The 18,472-nt window shown below is 47.2% G+C and overlaps 1 protein-coding gene across 3 annotated transcripts in view; it reads left to right on the forward strand.

Moving 5' to 3' along the window:
- The window catches only part of RAB7A (RAB7A, member RAS oncogene family), a 93,802-nt gene that overhangs the window by 66,925 nt on the left and 8,405 nt on the right, over positions 1–18,472 (forward strand). For all 3 annotated transcript variants that reach the window (XM_030849262.3, XM_030849260.3, XM_060307511.2), the window contains exons 2-3: positions 11,030–11,090; positions 13,484–13,610. In XM_030849262.3, coding sequence (XP_030705122.1) covers positions 11,038–11,090; positions 13,484–13,610 — 180 coding nt within the window. In that variant the 5' untranslated portion in view covers positions 11,030–11,037. The remainder of the gene's footprint in view (positions 1–11,029; positions 11,091–13,483; positions 13,611–18,472) is intronic.

The following is an 18,472-nucleotide window of genomic DNA, read 5'->3' on the forward strand; positions in this document are numbered from 1 at the left end:
CAGATTCTTTATCACATCTGTATTTTGATCCATGTCTGTCCTCCACTCAGTTAATATATTTGCCACTTAAAGATATTTTGAGCATTAACCAAGCAAACCATATGCTTAATTGAGTGAAGACTTTTTTTTTTTTTTTTTTTTTTTGCAGTACGCGGGCCTCTCACTGTTGTGGCCTCTCCCGTTGCGGAGCACAGGCTCCGGACGCGCAGGCTCAGCGGCCATGGCTCACGGGACCAGCCGCTCCGCGGCATGTGGGATCTTCCCCGACCGGGGCATGAACCCGTGTCCCCTGCATTAGCAGGCGGACTCTCAACCACTGCGCCACCAGGGAAGCCCCCTTCTCTTCTTTATGTCAGGGTCACTTCAAACTTAGCATGTCTAAATCAAACATAATTCCCTTCCAGAAAACACCTGGCTCTTTTTCAGGGTTCCCTGTCCGAGGATGCTTTTGGTTGCATTGCGTATGAACCTGGGCGCTTCGTGGCACGCCCCTCGTGTCCTGCCTCTTCTGAGTCCAGTTCACTGCTTGGTGCTGCCCCGCTTTTCTTGGCCCTGGGAGCACCTCCGTTCCCCTCAGTCTCACCGTGGCTCTGGTGCAGTCCCCTTGCCTGGAGGTTACAGCAGCCTCTTCACGTCTGCTGTAGGCTCTCCTGCTGCTGAACACTTCCCCCTCCCCCCGCGGCAGGCAGGTTGATGGCTTCACAGTATGAACACTACTGTGTAAGAATCGCAAACGGTGGGCTTCTCAGTGCTCTGGTTTGAGGGCCCCGCCGTGGCCTGCTAGGTCCCCTGTGGTCTGGCCGTCAACCCCCAGGTGTTCGTTTCTCCCTGCAACAAGGCGTTTGCATGCTGCATGCGCTGGTTTTCCTGCCAGGGAAATTTTGGCGTGCTTTTCCACCTTCAGATCCAGATTCAGTCAGATCTTCCTGGAGGAATCCTTCCCTGACTCTCCCAGCTGAGGTAATTACCCTTAAAATTAATGTAATATGTCTCGATCGCGGTAGTCTTTTAAAGTGGTTGGGCACCTCCTTAATGTGCTACGCAATGAGAGAGTGTCCGTCCCTACCCTTGGGCCCTCAGACTGTCCTTTTGGAGGCTTCTAGTAGCATCTTCCTGCTGAGTTCCCACGTGGAGGCGGTGGTTCTAAATGGAACATCAGACCAGCAGCCTATCTGCTAGTACCATTACAGTAGTAAGTCTTACTTGGAGCGTACAGGTTATGCATTATCTGCAGGCCACGTATTTCAAGCTGTATAACCCCAGTATCTCACAACAAACGGCACCCCTGCATGGATGGCAGCGGCGCTCGGTTAGAGGACCGCAGTCCAGGGCGGAGAGCCTTTCGAGGACGGCGGCAGAGGTGAAGATGGTCTTGCAGGTGACTGTCGTCGTGTCCTGCACCGCCCGCAGGCTTCCACATGGTCAGAGAGCCATGCCCTGAAGGTTGACCTCTTCCACCCAGAGGGCCCTGTAGAGCCCCATCCTCCCCTGGCAGTGCGGGAGAGTGTAGCGGACACAGTGGAGGGAGGCGTGAGTCGGTCCTGGGCTCTGGGGAGGTCAGAGGGAGCTTCTCAGTGAAGGTGGCATTTGACCTTAAGGGAGTGAGGAGCAGCTCACCACAGACAAAACCTGGTGCCCTCGGAGTTCATAACCAAGATTTAAGGGTTTAAGGTTATTCTGAAACAGTTGTGTTGAATGAAGGGAAATTGGGAACTGGACAGTGGAAGGGCACAGAAGGTGTGCTAGGCCAGGCTGATGACTCAGGGGAGAGGAGAATAGTGCAAACAAGGCAAAGGCCGGTCACAAGTCGAAAGGAGGCCTAACTGCCTAGGTGCCTGTTGTACATTCAGAGGCACTGATTGTCGTGCCCAGTTGCTAAGTTCTGTGTTCCAGTCTAATCACGTCTGCATTGCTAGAACACCAGCACTGTCCTGAGTGCCCTGGAAATGACTGGATGATTCCACAGAAATGGCTTTTGGCCTCCTACATTTTTCTCTCCTTCACTTCCTTGTACCTGCTTTTGGTCCCTGTACCACCTGATCGTGGAGTTTCAAAACATCTCCAGTTTCCATCTTTCTTTGTTGGTGGGACATTTTTGCTACTGTTTGAAGTTACGACTTCAGTTTTAGTTCTGTAGCTTTTAAAACGTTACTCAGTGATGCTTTCTTTTGCCTCTCCCCTGGGCTTAGAACTTGGAAGCCATTTTCATTTTTAACCCAAGCCAGTCTGTCACACCCCGTCCTTTTTCCTCTTTCTTGTAGTAGAATATTTCCTAGATTTGCTAATAACCCTTGGGTCGTTAAAGTGGCCACGCTTCAACTCCCATCCCCAAGGACACGCTGGCCACCCTTAACAACACTAAGTTGTCTCAACCTTCCTGCTTCCCCAGGTGAGATGAGCGGTTAAAATGCTTATTAGCCTGGAGACAGTCAGTAGTGAGCTTGCAAGGGAAGCAGTTGGTGATGAGAGCTTGCTACATACATCAAAATGGTCTGAGCTCAGGCCTCTGGGTAACTAGTCCTCCTTCACGCATTCGTGACCTGTGTTCCCCAGGCCCGTCAGGCAGACCTCCCTTCTGTACCCAGCATGACTTCCTTCCTTCGTTCCACCTCCTGGCTGGGAGGTGCTGTTGAGAGACGTTTTTTTTTTAAATTTTTATTTATTTATTTTAACGTCTTTATTGGGGTATAATTGCTTTACAATGGTGTGTTAGTTTCTGCTTTATAACAAAGTGAATCAGTTATACATGTACATATGTTCCCATATCTCTTCCCTCTTGTATCTTCCTCCCTCCCACCCTCCCTATCCCACCCCTCCAGGTGGTCACAAAGCACTGAGCTGATATCCCTGTGCTGTGCGGCTGCTTCCCACTAGCTATCTACCTTACGTTTTGTAGTGTATATATGTCCATGCCTCTCTCTCGCTTTGTCACAGCTCACCCTTCCCCCTCCCCATAGCCTCAAGTCCATTCTCCAGTAGGTCTGTGTGTTTATTCCTGTCTTACCCCTAGGTTCTTCACGAGAAACATTTTTTATTCACCTTACAAACATTTTATGGCTGTTTCCTGATACTTCAGAACCCTTGCACAGTGCCTTTTAGCCACTGGAATGAAGTTGTCTTGGTGGTATTATTGGCTGAAAATTCTGATCTCGTTCTGACTTTTCTCTTTCCTTCTTAAGCTCCTCTGGGATCGGAATCCAAATTCATATTTGTGTCACCTTTTTCTCTCTCAAACTGATATTAAAAGAAGTTACCTGTGGGACTTCCCTGGTGGCCCAGTGGTAAAGAATCCGCCTTACGATGCAGGGGACACAGATTCGATCCCTGGTCAGGGAAATAAGATCCCACATGCCCTGGGGCAGCTAAGCCTGCGCACCACAACTACTGAGCTCCTGTGCCTAACTAGAGCCCGCGTGCTGCAAACTACAGAGCCCGTGCACCACAAGAGAAGAGAAAACCCGCGCACCACGAGAGAAGAGAAAACCATCGCCCCACAACGAGAGAAAGAAAACCCGCGCACCACAACGAGAGAAGAGAAAACCCGCATGACACAACTAGAGAGAAGGCCGCACACCACAACGAAGAGCCCACGTGCCACAGCAGAAGATCCTGTGTGCCACCACTAAGACCCAGTGCAGCCAAAAATGAATAAAATAAATAAATAATAAATCTTAAAAAAAAAGTTACCTGTTCTTACCAAAACCCTAACATAATTTTTTGCTAGACATTTCTAACCTCAGACGTCTGCGGTGGCAAAAGTAACACTCCTGCTTTCCCCGCAGCCAGAGGCTGATGATCACAGATGGCCAGAGAGGATTACCAAGCCTTAATCTGGGATACATCTGCCAGAAAAGTTTGTCAAATGCTTTTGTTAATGAAAACGAATGTATAAAGTCTTGATATCTCTTCCAGATATTCCTTGTGTATTAAAAGTGTGAATTGCATTTACAGTTTTTACTACAGGAAATCTCAGGTGTTATGAACCTCCCTGCCTCCCACCAGTGACTCAGCCTCAGTTACCATCTCACCCCGTCTTTGGCTGTGCACGTGGTCTCACCCTGTAGGTTATTTGAAGCATGAAATGCCGTTACGATCTTGGTGATCAACCCAGTGTAGTGGCTGAGATGAAGGCCTTTGTAATCAGTCCTGGGCTCCAATCTTATGTCTGGATATTTTTAGAAATGCAGTGATCACTTATGAGCTTCTGTGTCCTCATCTGTTAACTGGGAATTCAACCCTATGGGCTTGTCCTGAGGATTAAGTAGACGACCTCACGGAGGCCTGGGGTGCAGTTCACTAGCTGGAATTTGCTTCTTGCTGTTCCATGAGCTGTGCCCTTCCACTCTTTAGGTCCTAGTCTGCTTCCTTAGTTTGGAAAGTTAAAAAAAAGAGTCTGCCTACAACAGACGCTACTGTTCAGCTTGACGACCAAACACGGTAATATTATGTGAGTTCAGATGCCTTCCCTGTCTCTCCACGTAACCTTCTTCAAAACTTCATCAGCAGACATCGCTTGCCTCCCTCTCTCGAGCCTTGAAGTCCATCAGTTTGGAGAGCGAGAAGACGGCTGGGTTTCTCTAATGGTCAGGAACAGAGCCCAGACTCTCGGAGGCAGTGGGATGCTGGGTAAAGTTTAGAATGGTACTTCTTTTCTGCTCAGAAGCCTACAGCTTGCGAAGTCTGTGTCCCAGTGTTGCTTCCTTCGCGATGTTATATTTAGACCATGTGTGCAGTAAATCACATTCTAGTAGGTAAAATAGGCAGAGACCATCAGACAACTGAGAAGTACATGGTGGCAATGTTTGACTCTCCTAATGTAAGGAGTACAAATAGAACCCGCTGACCCTCATTTGTGGCTGTCTATCTGATTAACAGTGATTTGTGCCAATGATAGCTGGGAGTGGTGAAATTGAAATACTAGTTCATTGCTGGCACGGGTGGAAATAGTTATTCTGGAAACTAATTTGTCAGCGTATTTCAAGGGCCTTTCAAATACTTATACTATTTAGCTGAGTAATAACTCATTTGTGAGTCTGATCAGATTGTATACATGGGTTCATCTCATTATAACTAAAAGCAACCAATTAATAACAAAGGAGTGGGATTATCCATATGCTGATGTATTACCAGCCTTAATAACGTGGGAAGATATTTAATGTAGAACAAAATGGGATGCAAAGTTATGAACAGCATGATCTCAGCCGTTCGAAGGAAAACTGGCAAGACTTATATACCCTGATGCTAATAGTGATTGCTTCTAAGAGATGGAACTGTGTTTGGCCTTTGTCTTTGCTTCATTCTTTTGTACTTTTCTGAATGTTGTACAGTTCAGTACTTTAATGGGGGCAGAAAAGTCAACTGTCTGGTTAGGCTGTAGCTGTTAAAGGCAGGCAGCTTGGAAACACACACCAAGTAAAAATGTTAATGGACTATAGAAAATCAATTGGTTTAACTGTCCCAGCTTTGTTGAACCTTTAGCACTTGTTCAGATATTTCGTGCCATCGTTAGTTTTGTATCAGACACACATGCAAACCAGAACAGCAGTTTTTGACCTCACGTCACTGGTTTTCCAAACCTTGTGTGTGCGCCTCAGTCCCCAGAGGGAGCTTTTTTAAATGCCTACTTCCTGGAGAACCAGGGGAAAGCTGGTATTGCTGAGTGGCAGGGCAGTCAGGTGTTGGGTCTGGGCTTACACACCTGTTAACTCCAGCTCTGCCACTTGATTGCTGTGTGACCTTGGACTTGATGACACCTCGTTCAGTTTCATCCCCTGCGTTTTACACTGTTGTCTTGACGGCTTTGCAGACACTTTGCTCTCACCTCCTTGGCCCTGCATCTCCCTACAGAGCCTCACCTCCACTCGAGCATAGTCAGCGTGTTTCTGATCACCAGGCAAAGTCGTTCCACCTCCACGAACTCAGACTTTGTGGTGGCCTGCTGACCCCCAGCTTCCTCTCTTCCCCTCTCCAGCCCTTTATCCTCGTTGCCCTCCGCTGACCCCTCTCCGTCAGTCCCTTTCTGTCCTCACTGACCCTGCCTAGCCCAGAGCTGGGGACGGTATTTTCCTGATGTTTTTACCTGCTTGGGGCTTCCTTGTTTTGTCTGCCTTTATGGCCAGCTGGCTGCTGTGCTTCAGCAGTGAGGAAGGCGGCAGCTCCAGCTGATGGGGGGAAGTTCTGGCTTTTGATTCATTACACGGGAAACACTGTACGTGAGGGAAAGAATCGATTCAGTGTATGGAATAGTTAGTGTTCTAAAAAAATGCTTGTTCTTCCAAGGAAGAATGCACCCCAGAGCACACTGATCAAGTTTGGTTTGATAGCAGAAGGAAGGAAGTGTGTTCGGAATATATCTTATTCTAGAAAGGCTTTTAGAGAGCTTCCTGGATTAATGGATGCTATCTAAAATGTTCATTTCCAGGCAACAGGGGTTAGGGACCTCATATAGCTCCTTCTGTTCTCTCTGCCTGCTTCCCTCTCTCCTGTAAAAGTGTAAAAGGGAAGTGGTCTGTGCGTTGAAGAATGGTTTTCCACTTAGAAATTTCTAACTTGGTAGGATTTTTAAAAGTAATTTCAGTCTTCAAAAATTCATGAAGATGGTGGTGGAAATGGATAACAGAAAGCAGAGACTGCCAGTGAAGGTTCTAAAGCCACTGCTTCTTGTGGCAAAAGTTGTGTTCAAGGTTTCGTTTGGTTTTATTTTTTTCTTAGCTCTTTTCTAGAAACAAGTGCCCCATTCTTGGTCCTGGAGAACATTAAGTACAAAAACAGAGCTCTTAGCTTCTGCCAGTTTGAAGCCGTCAGCGTCCTGGTGAAGCCAGCCGGGGGTTTCCTCCGGGCTGGCGCCCTGTTTGCAAAAGCCCGACTGTTCACAGGCACCGGGCGAAGAGGAAAGTCTGCCTTTAGGTGCACCTCATGGCGAACAGGAATATTCTTGCAAGCAGAAAATTTACCTGAAAAATCAACAGGTGAACATTGTCCTCCAAAATGGAAATAGCTTTTTGAGTTTAAAAGAAATGCGCTCTTCACATGAATATAAAGAAAACGAAATCATTTGGAATCCCACCACCCAGGAAAAACCTGCCAATCTTGTATGTATTCCTTTCAGCTTCATACGTAGCCATTCTTACACTTACATCTTTACTCCTGTGGGAATCTGTTGTGGAAGATGAGGTTTAAGGATGTTAATTCTGGCTCTCACCACTTGGTAAATTGTTCATCCTTTTGCTGCTAAATTTTGTGACGCTGGACCTGCCGAAATTGTTCCTTTCTGGACCCTCTTCCGTTTATTCCAGCCCATGGTGTTCATACTGTATTTTTGTAACATACTTTCCAAGACTGTTAGGCAAATCCCTGTCATTACTCTTTTTTTGAGAGGAATGGGAGGGACTCTTGTGCATTTATTTTTATGAATAAAGTTATAATTACTTCATCAAATTCCAAAAAAAACCCCTTGGAATTGTTTAAATAGGGAAGAATTCGTATCTTTACATTAAGGCTTCCTATTGGAGGTATCTCTTCATTTATTCAGATTTTCTTTGTCTCAGTAAAATTGTCATTTTTCTCATTTAGATGCTATATGCTGTTAGTCACTGCAACAGTGGTTGCAGTGTAAATTTGGAAAATCCTTCAGGAAAGTGAATTAGCAAAAGTTATGGAAGTGTTTATACTTTTGACTCAGTTACCCCATTCCTAAACAGTACCCGTGGGTTAAGGTGGACAAAACCCTTTCCCGTGAGTGAGAATTTGCCCTTTGTTTAACTTTCTAGCTGTTTCCCTGGGAACCCCACTAAAGGCAGCGCGGTTTGTGATAAAATGTCTCCTGGTTGGTGATTGCATCTGACAGATGGGGAGTGGCTGTGAGTACCTGATGGGCCCCGGGCCCACTGGAGCACAGTGGCTCTCGCGCTGGACGTGTCCCTCGTGGGGAGCCCCCCAGGAATGAGGGCTCAGAGTCAGGGTGGTGAGTCCAGGCCGCCTCCCTATGCCTGAGCTGTCTGCGGTGTGGGCTGTCGCGAGGACAGCCAGCGATCCGTGTTCCTCAGGGCCGGCGTGGCCTGTGATAGTCACGTGAGTTTGAGCCTAAGAGACCTCCCCAGGGGCATTGCTGCGGCCCAGGAAAATGACCCCACAAATGGAAGTTCAGAGCTGTTTCTTATGGCGTTGTTTTTCCCAGATTTTTGATATATTAAACAAAAGGTAGGAATGGCTTTTTAAATGCTTAATTCACTCAAAGAAATATTAGACCCTGAGACTCACGGAAGCAAGTGCTGGAAAACAAGGCTAAATGGTAACATGGGAGAGACAGAATACCGGGCTGTGTGCGGGGCTGGGTGAGCTCTGATGGGGACTTGGGCCTTCCTGGCTGTGCCCTCCGCTGTGTCCTGGGGGCTCTGTGACTGGGTGTGCAGGTGAGGAAAGGCGCTCAGGCGTCGTGCTCTGCTGCCCAGGAGGGTCAGGGTGGCCGCACGCGCCCACCTGCCACCGCTGTGAGCAGAAGCCTGAGAGGACACAAACGTGAGGTCTGCCGTGTGGGAACAGGATGGGTGAAGTGTGTTTCTTACTTCCTTCTAATATTATGAAATAATACTGGATGCACCGTGAGCCTTACTAAACCAGGTCGTGGAAATCCCTTTTCCCATTCTCAAAATCAGTGACTTAAACATTCTTTAAGAATTTCTTTGCAAAGCTCACCTTCTTTTCATACCTTTCCTTAATTTGCCCTTTGGATTTGATACTTGTCCCAACTGTCATAATCTGATCTCTAGCCCAAAATATGGTACCAGACCTTGGGGTGAGACTCTTAGGTTAAACTTTGGTCAAGGTAGTCCCTAGGGAGGAAGGTAGGGCTGTGGGTCTCGTGGGTGATCATGGGTGATTGGGGGTGTGTACCTCTAACTGCAGAGAGAAAAACCCAACACCAACCCTAGATCTGATGGATGACTACAGGAAACAGGCAGAACTCGGGCTTGTCTTATGCCGCCCCCAGCTAGCACTGGTGGGCGCCTCATAGACAGAAGCTATGTCTGTGTCTCCAGAGACTGCACAGACACGAGGCTTTGGGCTGAGACAGCTTGCCCCAGGCTAGGTCGTGGTGCCTGCTAACTGCCTCTGCTTTGTCTCCCGTCCCCACACCATTTCTGAAGCTGTGGAAGACACCACTTTCAGGCGCGTAGGGCTCGCCACCTAATCCTGCCCTGTGGGCACTAGCTCGTTCTGATACTTTCCTTCAGTTTCCTTGTGATGCCACCAGCTGAAAGGGAACAGTTGACAGCCAGGCATCTGGAAGCCGAGGCGTGGAGCTGAGTTACCGCCTGGGCTCTGCGACTTACTGCTTCTCTCGCCTGGGCCTGCGACTTACTGCTTCTCTTGCTGCCTTCTGGACTCTGTTCTGCTGTTTATTCATCTCGGTATTTGGCACACATGAAAATCATAGCACCAACATTTACTAACCACTTACTATATCCTAGTCAGTGTCCTGAGCATTTTTCTCATCCAGGCCTCACATCACCCATGGGATGTATGCCAACAGGTTAAATGACTTGCCCCGGGTTACACAGCTGGAAAGTGGCAACGCCAGAGGAGCATGGGATCGGGATTTGCATGCTTAAGTCACCCCCACCGTAGGTAGGCAGTGCGGTCATCCTCACCTTCAGGAAGCCAGGTGGATAAAGGTGAAACTAAAGGTAGCTTTTTTCAGACCCAGTCTTGACTGTCTTGTCTTCCCAAACTATGGAAAAATAACAGGCTTTATTTAACCCACATCCTTACCTACGTTGCTGAAGTATAAACACTTAATCTCCCCCAGCTCCAGTGAAGGCAGGAGTCGGACATTGCCCCGTGACTGTTAGTGGTAGTCTCCTGCCCTGGCTGTTTCAGCGTCTCCCGAGGACAATGGCCAAGGCTAGAGGTTCTCAGAAGGCATGGGTGTCATTTCTGAGGCTCACGTGCAATCATAAATTCCTGATTCTAGAGGCGGTTGCAGCTCTCCTGGGGATCAGCTGCCTGAGGAGTGCTCCTCTGGTAGTTTCAGTTAAGTCACGGACATCGGGGGCCAGAATTTAGGACTCCTGCTTTCTTGAAAGTTGTTCATCTTCTGAAAGTTACTGGGTCAGGCCCTGAGGACTGAGGGGCAATTAAGACAGGAGGTCGGTCTCAATAAGTAAATTGACCACGCGGTCACATGGTGGCAGAGAGTTGAGCACAGATCGTATTGTCTGGTCGAGGCTGTGGAAGGCTACCCGAAAGGCTTTCTGGGGAAAGGTGGTCTCAAGAGCTGCGAAGTCAAATATTAATTTGTGCACTAACCCGATATTTGATAATTCTCTACTTGGCACTGGAGAATAAAACCGTGGGGAATAAAACTGTTTTCACAGAAATTATTAGGAAAGGGAGAAGAGAAATGAATATAATACATTAAAATGTCAAGTACAGTTTATCCTCGAACAGCATGAATGACGCGACCCTGCTCGGTTGATACTGTGGCTGCAGGACCGCGGATGTGGCGCCGCGGATGCGGAGGGCCGACTGTTAAGTTATAAGCGATTTCCAACTGAGTGGAGGGTCAGTGCCCCTAACCCTTGAGATGTTCAAGAGTCAACTGTAGTGGTAAGTACTCTGAAGGAAAAATAAGGCAGAGTAAAGGATAGACGGCAAACGGGGAGAGGGTGTTCCGCTTTCCTTCAGATCAAGTGGTCGCCTCCGAGGAGTGATGTTTGAGCAGAGACCTGCCTGAAGCAGGACCCAGCTGTTGAGTAAATGGAGCATTGATCCAGCATCCAAGTGGGAGAATCATTCCTTCAGACTCCTCCCAGGGGCGGGATGGCCCTGACACACCATGTGGCCGAGCTCTTGGGTCCAGAGTTCCAGTACTGATACTGTGTTCCGTCGAAGGCCCTGGACGGCGGGGAGCCACTTGCAGAAGGGCTCAGGCGCAGTGCTCTTGGGGCTGCCGAGGAGTTTTGTGCCCAGGGAGGTGGTCCCCCTGGGTGTTCCCATCCTACTTAACGTGCGTTCTCCTCTCTTCCAGCTTGAAGGATGACCTCGAGGAAGAAAGTGCTACTGAAGGTTATCATCCTGGGAGATTCTGGGTAAGTGTCCCTCCTAAATTTGAGCCAGCACACTGACCTGGGTTTAAATTTCACCCGCTTGGAGCTCATGCCCTCTGTGCTGACATTTGCTGCTTCCGTCTCTAATAGCCGTGGCATTAGGGCCCTACGTTTCCGTGCTCTTGGGAGCACAGCAAAAATCGGAATGACCCCTAGTCAGGTAGTCCTTTGTTCCCCAATTTGGGGCATGATTTAGGGAAAAGGGTGGCTGTTTGAACTCAATTAATGATAGTTTCATGGGGGCTTCCCTGGTGGCGCAGTGGTTAAGAGCCCGCCTGCCAGTGTAGGGGACACGGGTTCGAGCCCTCCCTGTGGCTCCGGGAAGATCCCACATGCCGCGGAGCAACTAAGCCCATGTGTCACAACTACTGAGCCTGCGTTCTAGAGCCCGCGAGCCACAACTACTGAAGCCCATGTGCCTAGAGCCCATGCTCCACAGCAAGAGAAGCCACTGCAATGAGAAGCCCGCGCGCTGCAACGAAGAGTAGCCTCTGCTCACCGCAACTAGAGAAAGCCTGCGTGCAGCAAAGAAGACCCAACACAGCCAAAAACAAAGAAAGAAAATATATTTTAAAAAAATTCATGGAATCCCTTTCCCAAGCTGGTTAGACTAGGGAGCGATGTTTATGTAGGCTTGTTGCCGTTGGCGCCGTGTCCACGAGATGGAGGTTTGGGGTGCACTGTGCAGCACACGCAGACCCCCGAGACACTGCGGGCTTGGTTCTGGACTGCCGCGACAAAGTGCATATCGAAGTGAAGGGAGTCACGTGAACTTTTTGGTTTCTCAGGGCATCTAAAAGTTAATGTTTGAACTATACTGTACAATTAAGTGTACAATAGCCTTATGTCTAAAAACAGTGTACAAACCTCAATTTAAATGCTTTTATGGCTAGAAAATGCCAACCATCATCTTAGCCTTCAGGGAGTCGTAATATTTTTGCAGTAGTAACATCAAAATCACTGATCGTCATAACAAATATACTAATGAAGAAGTTTGAACTATTGCGAGAACTAACAAAATGTGACACAGACATGAAGTGAGCAAATGCCATTGGAAAAATGGCACTGATAGACTAGCTTGACACAGGGCTGCCACAGACCTTCAGTCTGTGAGAAGCGTAGTTTGCACAGAGCACATTCAAGTGGGGTATGCCTGCATCCTCCTCCTGCTGTGCCTGAGTCAGTAGAGCCTGGGACTGGAGAACTGTGTTCGGGTCTTAGATCTGCCGCTACTGCGTAACTAGCTAGTTCTTTCATCACTGTGAAGATTCAGGGGGTTACGGGGGGAGCTTTTCAGACTTGGCATCTGAAGTGACCCATGAAAACTTAGACCAGAGGCTACATATTTTTAAAAACAATATGATAATAAATTGCAGGTGCACGTCCTTCCTCCAAAGTTCTTTTCAAAAGGCAGTGATTTTTCTACCGTGGCTGGCTTTTTTAATCACCCGAGGAGCCTTTTAACAATTAGCATTTGCCCAGACCAGTGGGTAGGACCTGGTTGGCAGTGCTTAAATACACGCGCACTCACCTGTCCCCCCTCCTCTCTCCCTGTCCCCGCTTCCGCTCACATACATTCTCCTGGTGCCTCTGGTATGCTGTCAGGATTGAAAGTACTGCTTTTAGCCTGTGTTACCCAAACTTGCCTGATTACACATTTCCTGTCTTTTCCCCCTGGAAATTCTGGTGCACGTGACCAGGTGAACACTGCCTTGGGCTGTTTGTATTTCCAGGTCCCCTCTGCATGTGAAATGCATGTGTTCCTTTGTGAAAAGGAAGGTATTACTGGCTGTGAGGAAGGCTTGCGTTGTCTTTGGCCTGTCCTAACTACCTCATCACCAAAAAAAAATCACACATTGTCTCTTGCTGAGTTTTCTTACTGGAAAATACCTCTGGAGGAGCATACTTTGAGGTGGATTCTGGTTTGGTGGAATACTGGTGCTTTTTTCCGCTTCAGATTTTAAACTTGGAAGCGGCAGATTGGTTAACTGGCGTAAATGTCTGCTCGGAGCCAGTGGCTTCCTCTGGCTATTTGCTTGGACTGAACAGCAACCACTAAATGGAGACACACCCAAGGCGGCAGAGATATTTTTGGACTAGTGGAGCGATCTTATTGCTGGGGCTTCTTTTAGAAGGAGAGAAATAACACTAGGCTCTACCAACTACACCAGAACCTAGAAGCAGCTTTTCCAGATCTGACCTGCATCTGTACCCTGTGTTTTTGTCCCAGGAGAAAGCATGTCGTCAGGCGAGTGAACTGGGAAGTTTTCCTCCTCTGATGGGGGTGGGCAGGTTCCTTCCAAGCTGCAGGTGTCAGAGTCAGTTTTCAGTGCCTTCCTAGTTGACTTACACTTGTGGTTTTTCTCCAATTTCAGAGTCGGTAAGACATCACTCATGAACCAGTATGTGAACAAGAAATTCAGTAATCAGTACAAAGCCACAATAGGAGCAGACTTCCTGACAAAGGAGGTGATGGTGGATGACAGACTAGTTACGATGCAGGTAAGCGCACGCCTCACCTTGGCCAGCCAAGCCTTGGTCATTCCGTCTTCACCCGTCTTTCATGCCCAGGCATCTTCCCCTCCCTGTTCTTTAGATCTCACTATTATATTCATGGATAATTGGCTTATAGATAGGATTGTCATATAAAATGCAAGACATCAAGTATGTCCCAAGTACTGAGACGTACTAAAAATTTTTCATTTTTTTCCAGAGTTCAAATTTAACTGGACTTCCTGGTTTTCATTGTCTTTTTGCTGTAAATTTGGTAACCTACAGGTTCTTGTCTTATGTCTCCAAAATGTGTAACTTGTCTCTTTCCTAATACCCTCGCCTAGTTCTTCAGGCCAAAAAAATCGTCGTGTCTCTCCTAGGTTCTTACAGCAGCTGTTAAATTAGTTTTCCTGTTTTTCTGGCTTCTTATAATCTGTCCTATCTGTAGCCCTTAAAGTTGTGTTTCTAGTAAGCCAATCTGGTTTTTCACGTATCAGCTTAATCTGATTTCAAGGGCTTCCCTTTCAACAGTTAGGATAAAAAACAGATTCCTTCACATGGCTCTTTAAAAGCCTTCACATTCTGGCTACAAACTATTCTTCACTTTTTCATCTCCTGCCAGTCCTTCCGAATCATGTGCTCCTCTTACAAAGCTGTGGTTGAACGTGTCTCTGCTTGCTAGGCCCTTTGGTCTCAGCTGCACCCATCCTGAAGTCGCCAACTTTCAGCCCAGATGTTGTCTTTGGAAGCTCCCACCTCCACACCAGTTGTTCCTTACTTTCTCTGCTAAATGATGTCCTGGGGAGACTGAGACATGGGGGTCCTAGCGAGCACCGGGCTCGCTGAAATGTTTGGATGGTACAGGTTGCAGATGGTTTTTACATGTGTTGACCTCAAGCTGCCACATGCTCCCAGGGGAACTCAGACCTCCAGGATGGGGCTAATGGGGCTCCCCCGTAGCGCAGGCATACACACAGAGGTGCTCAGTGTACCGCTGGAGGTGGGCGAAATAGGTCAAGGGGATTAAGAGGTACAAACATCCAGTCATCCAATTAATAAGTCCTGGGGAGGTAATGTGTCGTCGGCAGGATCGTAATAACTCTGTGTGATGACAGATGGTGGCTAGACATCGTGGTGGTCCTTTTGTAACTTACAAAAAAAAAAAAAAATCACAGTGTCCGTACACCTGAAACTAATCTAATACTGTACATCAGTTATACTTTAACAGTAAGTGTGTGTGTGTATAAAACTAAAGTTTGAATAGGCCAAGCTTGAGAGAAAAGGAAATTACCAGATAACAGGAAAGAAGAGAGAACTGAAAGCTCATCATAAGCTCAGGGGCTCCTGCCATGGTGATCTGTGAATTTATAACGGGGACTTGAGTTCTGTCTGTCACCAAGGACAAGAGGCGTGAACTGCACAAGATGCGGGCCCAGAACCCCCCTGCACACATAGACACACACTCATCAGGACCTTGGAAAGATGGGAAAACAGGACCCAAAACCTCAGCTCACGCAAGTGGCAAAGCTGGCATGTGCGGCGCAGGCTGGGGCTTCGCTGCTTGCTTCCTGGTTGCAGACTCCCAGTCCCACTGCGCCCGTGTGTGGATTCTCGGTTTCTGCTCTGCCAGGCACAGAGAGTTTAGTCTGGAGGATCTGACATTAACCCTCTGTCACTCCTGGCAAATACAAAGATAAGACCACCCTATAGGGACAGAGGATGAGCTCACGGGGGAATAATGGCCTGCAGAAAATGCTCACAGTGACTAGAGATTTCTTGGAATGGAAACCATAAATGAAAAGGGGCACTATAAAAAACGAGGATATGGGAAGCTTAGAACTTCAAGAAGTGAAAAAACAGTCCCTGAAATCAACTGAGCAGTTAAACCTCAGATTAAACATAGCTGAAGAAAACAGTAAACTTCAAGATTAAGCTGAGCAAATTACCTCAAGAGTAAACTCGGAACTGGAGTGCCAAAAATCAGAATCCTAAAAGCAACTGGAGAGAGAAGACAGCTTACAGATAAAGGAACAGCAGTTAGATAAGTTCTCGGCTGCAACAGAAAGCAGAAGGGAAATGGGATGTCTTCAGGGTGCCGGGTCAAACGCCACCTGAAGATTTCCCGTGTCGCGTAGCAGGAGAAGCAGATGGAGAGCCACGCTGTGGTTCTGACAGCCGGGTGGGCTGATGAGAAGCGAGACTCTGTCCCTCCTGGCTCAGGGGCCATTCTGATAGAGCCCCACAGGTACCACGAGCTCAGATCTTGGAGTTTCCCGGAGTCGACCCCATCTGGAGAACCCAGGGCACCAAAGCAGAGTCTGGAAAGGGTGGGAGGAAAGAACATGGTCCTCAGGTTGAAACAAAAGGCTGGCCCTTGTGCTCCTGCAGCCAGTTTAAAAGACTAGAATTAAATGAAAACTGTCGTCTCCGGACAAAGGCGTCATCATGTTGGATCTTGAGGAATCCTCCCCTGTTTTTCACGGGCCTTCAGCACTTGCAAAAATAGATAATTCAGATTAAGACAGCAAGGCAAGAACCAGTGGAAACCCCCCTGGCCATTCAGAGTGGTCTTTGTATTTAAAGAAACCAGGCAATCTTGTGTATCTGTGGAGAAGAAACTAAGCAGGTGGTGTAGGTGAGTAGAACTTCTAAAAATGAAATGCAATAACCACAGTTTGGAAATATAGAGAGTGTTTTTAGCAACAGATAGGATACACCACAAGAGGGCTGAAAGGAAGAAAAATGGTGGGAAATGGGGAAAAGAGGTAAAAACAGGATTCAGTGAGTAGGTCGCTCGCACTTAATTTTAATTAGTCTCAGCCGAGCGAATAGGTGAAAGTTATTTGCTGAGGATTTCTCAGAACTGATGTGGCACCAGATCCACAGATTCAGGAGGAACACAGAAGTCTAGAGGAACCATATGGAAAAAATTCCTTTAAGACGAACTTGAAGGCAGCCAGAGGAAACGGAACGACCTGGAGGAGCAGTGAGGCTGCCAGTGGGACTGGCAGGCTGTGGCATGTGAGCCGGGGCTGTCAGCAGGGCGTTCTGAGCCCTGGAAATGCCCGCCTCCAAGAAGGAAAGCGAGCGCCTCCTTAGGCTCGGGCAGAAATCCTAAGAGACGCACTTCAGGCGGAAGTGGAAAGGTCTGAGATAAGATAAACTTAATTGTATGCATGCATCTGTTTTTAGAATTATGACCCTAATAGTAAGAGTGTGTAGCTTCAAACCAGTACAAGGAAACCGGGATTGGAACTGTGTAATTTAATGTGTGGGGAAAGATGAGTGACCGTGTGCATTTTTAAAATTTCTTACGTTGTTCAGGAAGAAGCTAGAAATCAATCGGTATTAAACATTAGATGGAGTCAAGTGTGCGTGAAAAACCTAAAGGTAACTTATGAAGCCATAGTAATGTAAACAGTATGACATTGTCACAGAGATCCACAGATCAAGGGGACGGAGGGCACAGAAACAGGCACACCTAGCTGACACTGGGTAGGCAGAGGAGGCTTTGCAGAATGGGGAAAGGACAAGTCAGAGGACAAGTCGTACTGTAAACAGGCCTCTGGGCCGGCGGCTTTCCATTTGCTGAGGCGTAGCCAGAGTGTTCAAGACCTGAATGGAAAAAGCACGAAATGAAAACCTGTAAAATGAAAATACAGGTTCTTTTGGGTTTTCTTAACTTTAGGCATTTAAAATAGAGAAAGCACAAATCATAAAAGGTTAAAGATTGATAGTAGACCACAGTAAACATCTGAATAACAAGATTCTAAGTAACAAACTACAGACTGGGAGAAACTGTTAATAATGCCTAATAGTATCCATTCGGCAGAATGACCTAGTGGGTAACAGGCAACTCTCAGGAGAAACCACGTCCTGTGGCCTGACGTCAGGGAATTGCAAATTTAAAAGGCTGACAAAATCGAGTTTTGGCTACAAGTAGATACAATATTCTCAAACCGATGGTGGGAACATATCCGTGCAGCCTTTCAAATGGAGACTTTTGTTGGCTCTCCAACGTCACACACACACATCCCTGACAAGCAGCCAGTCTGCATCTGGGTTCAGAGCCTAGGAAACTGTGGGCCCGACGACAAGTGAGGAAGAATGCTCACTGCAGCCTCTGTGCAGTCACGAAAAGCTACGGATAATGTAGAGGACCAGGGAGTCAGTGGTGGTGTTTTAAGGCACCGGGATACTGTACAGCTGTTAACATCTGGAGGAAAAAACAAAAGATGCAGAGGATCTTGTACATGATATATGGAATTATGTTACGGACACTGTGTGACACAGGTCTCGGGCCGCTTACTTCTAAGGGGGGAAGGGAATGGAAGGAAGGCTGTGAGGAAGGGCTGACTCTCTTCCTGAAGAACTGTTGTAGAAACAGCAGTGTTAATAGTTGTCACCTTGGAGTTCTGGGTAGATAGATATATTGGGTGTATTTTGAAGGTAGAAAATAAAGTATTTCAGTTAAATATTACAAATTTTGAAAGATCGTAGCCACAAGACTGTACTTTTGTAAGTGTTAAGTTAAATTAATTTTGGAAACTTGCTGAGAATAACCCCCAGTTTTTCAACTTTTCTTTTTAATTCCTTACTTTGCCTTCTCAGTATCTGAGTTCCAAATACCCATTTGGTTCCACCAAGAGTCATAAAGTTCCTGTGTAATTCTGCTCTTGGGATCCTGTCCTAAAGAAGCAATCTGAAACACAGGAAAGACTCTCTGTGTTAAAGCTCATTAATTACTGAGTTACTTATAATTATGGGAAATTGGCAGCAATATTTTTTTAAAATGAGTGAAGTGGTTTGCTGAGTCTGTTGGGCAGAGTAAGGATGTGCGCTCTCGCCGGGGAGGGTGCTGTGTGTTTTGT

This window comes from Globicephala melas, chromosome 11 (genome assembly GCF_963455315.2).
Source record: "Globicephala melas chromosome 11, mGloMel1.2, whole genome shotgun sequence".
Lineage (NCBI taxonomy): Eukaryota > Metazoa > Chordata > Mammalia > Artiodactyla > Delphinidae > Globicephala > Globicephala melas.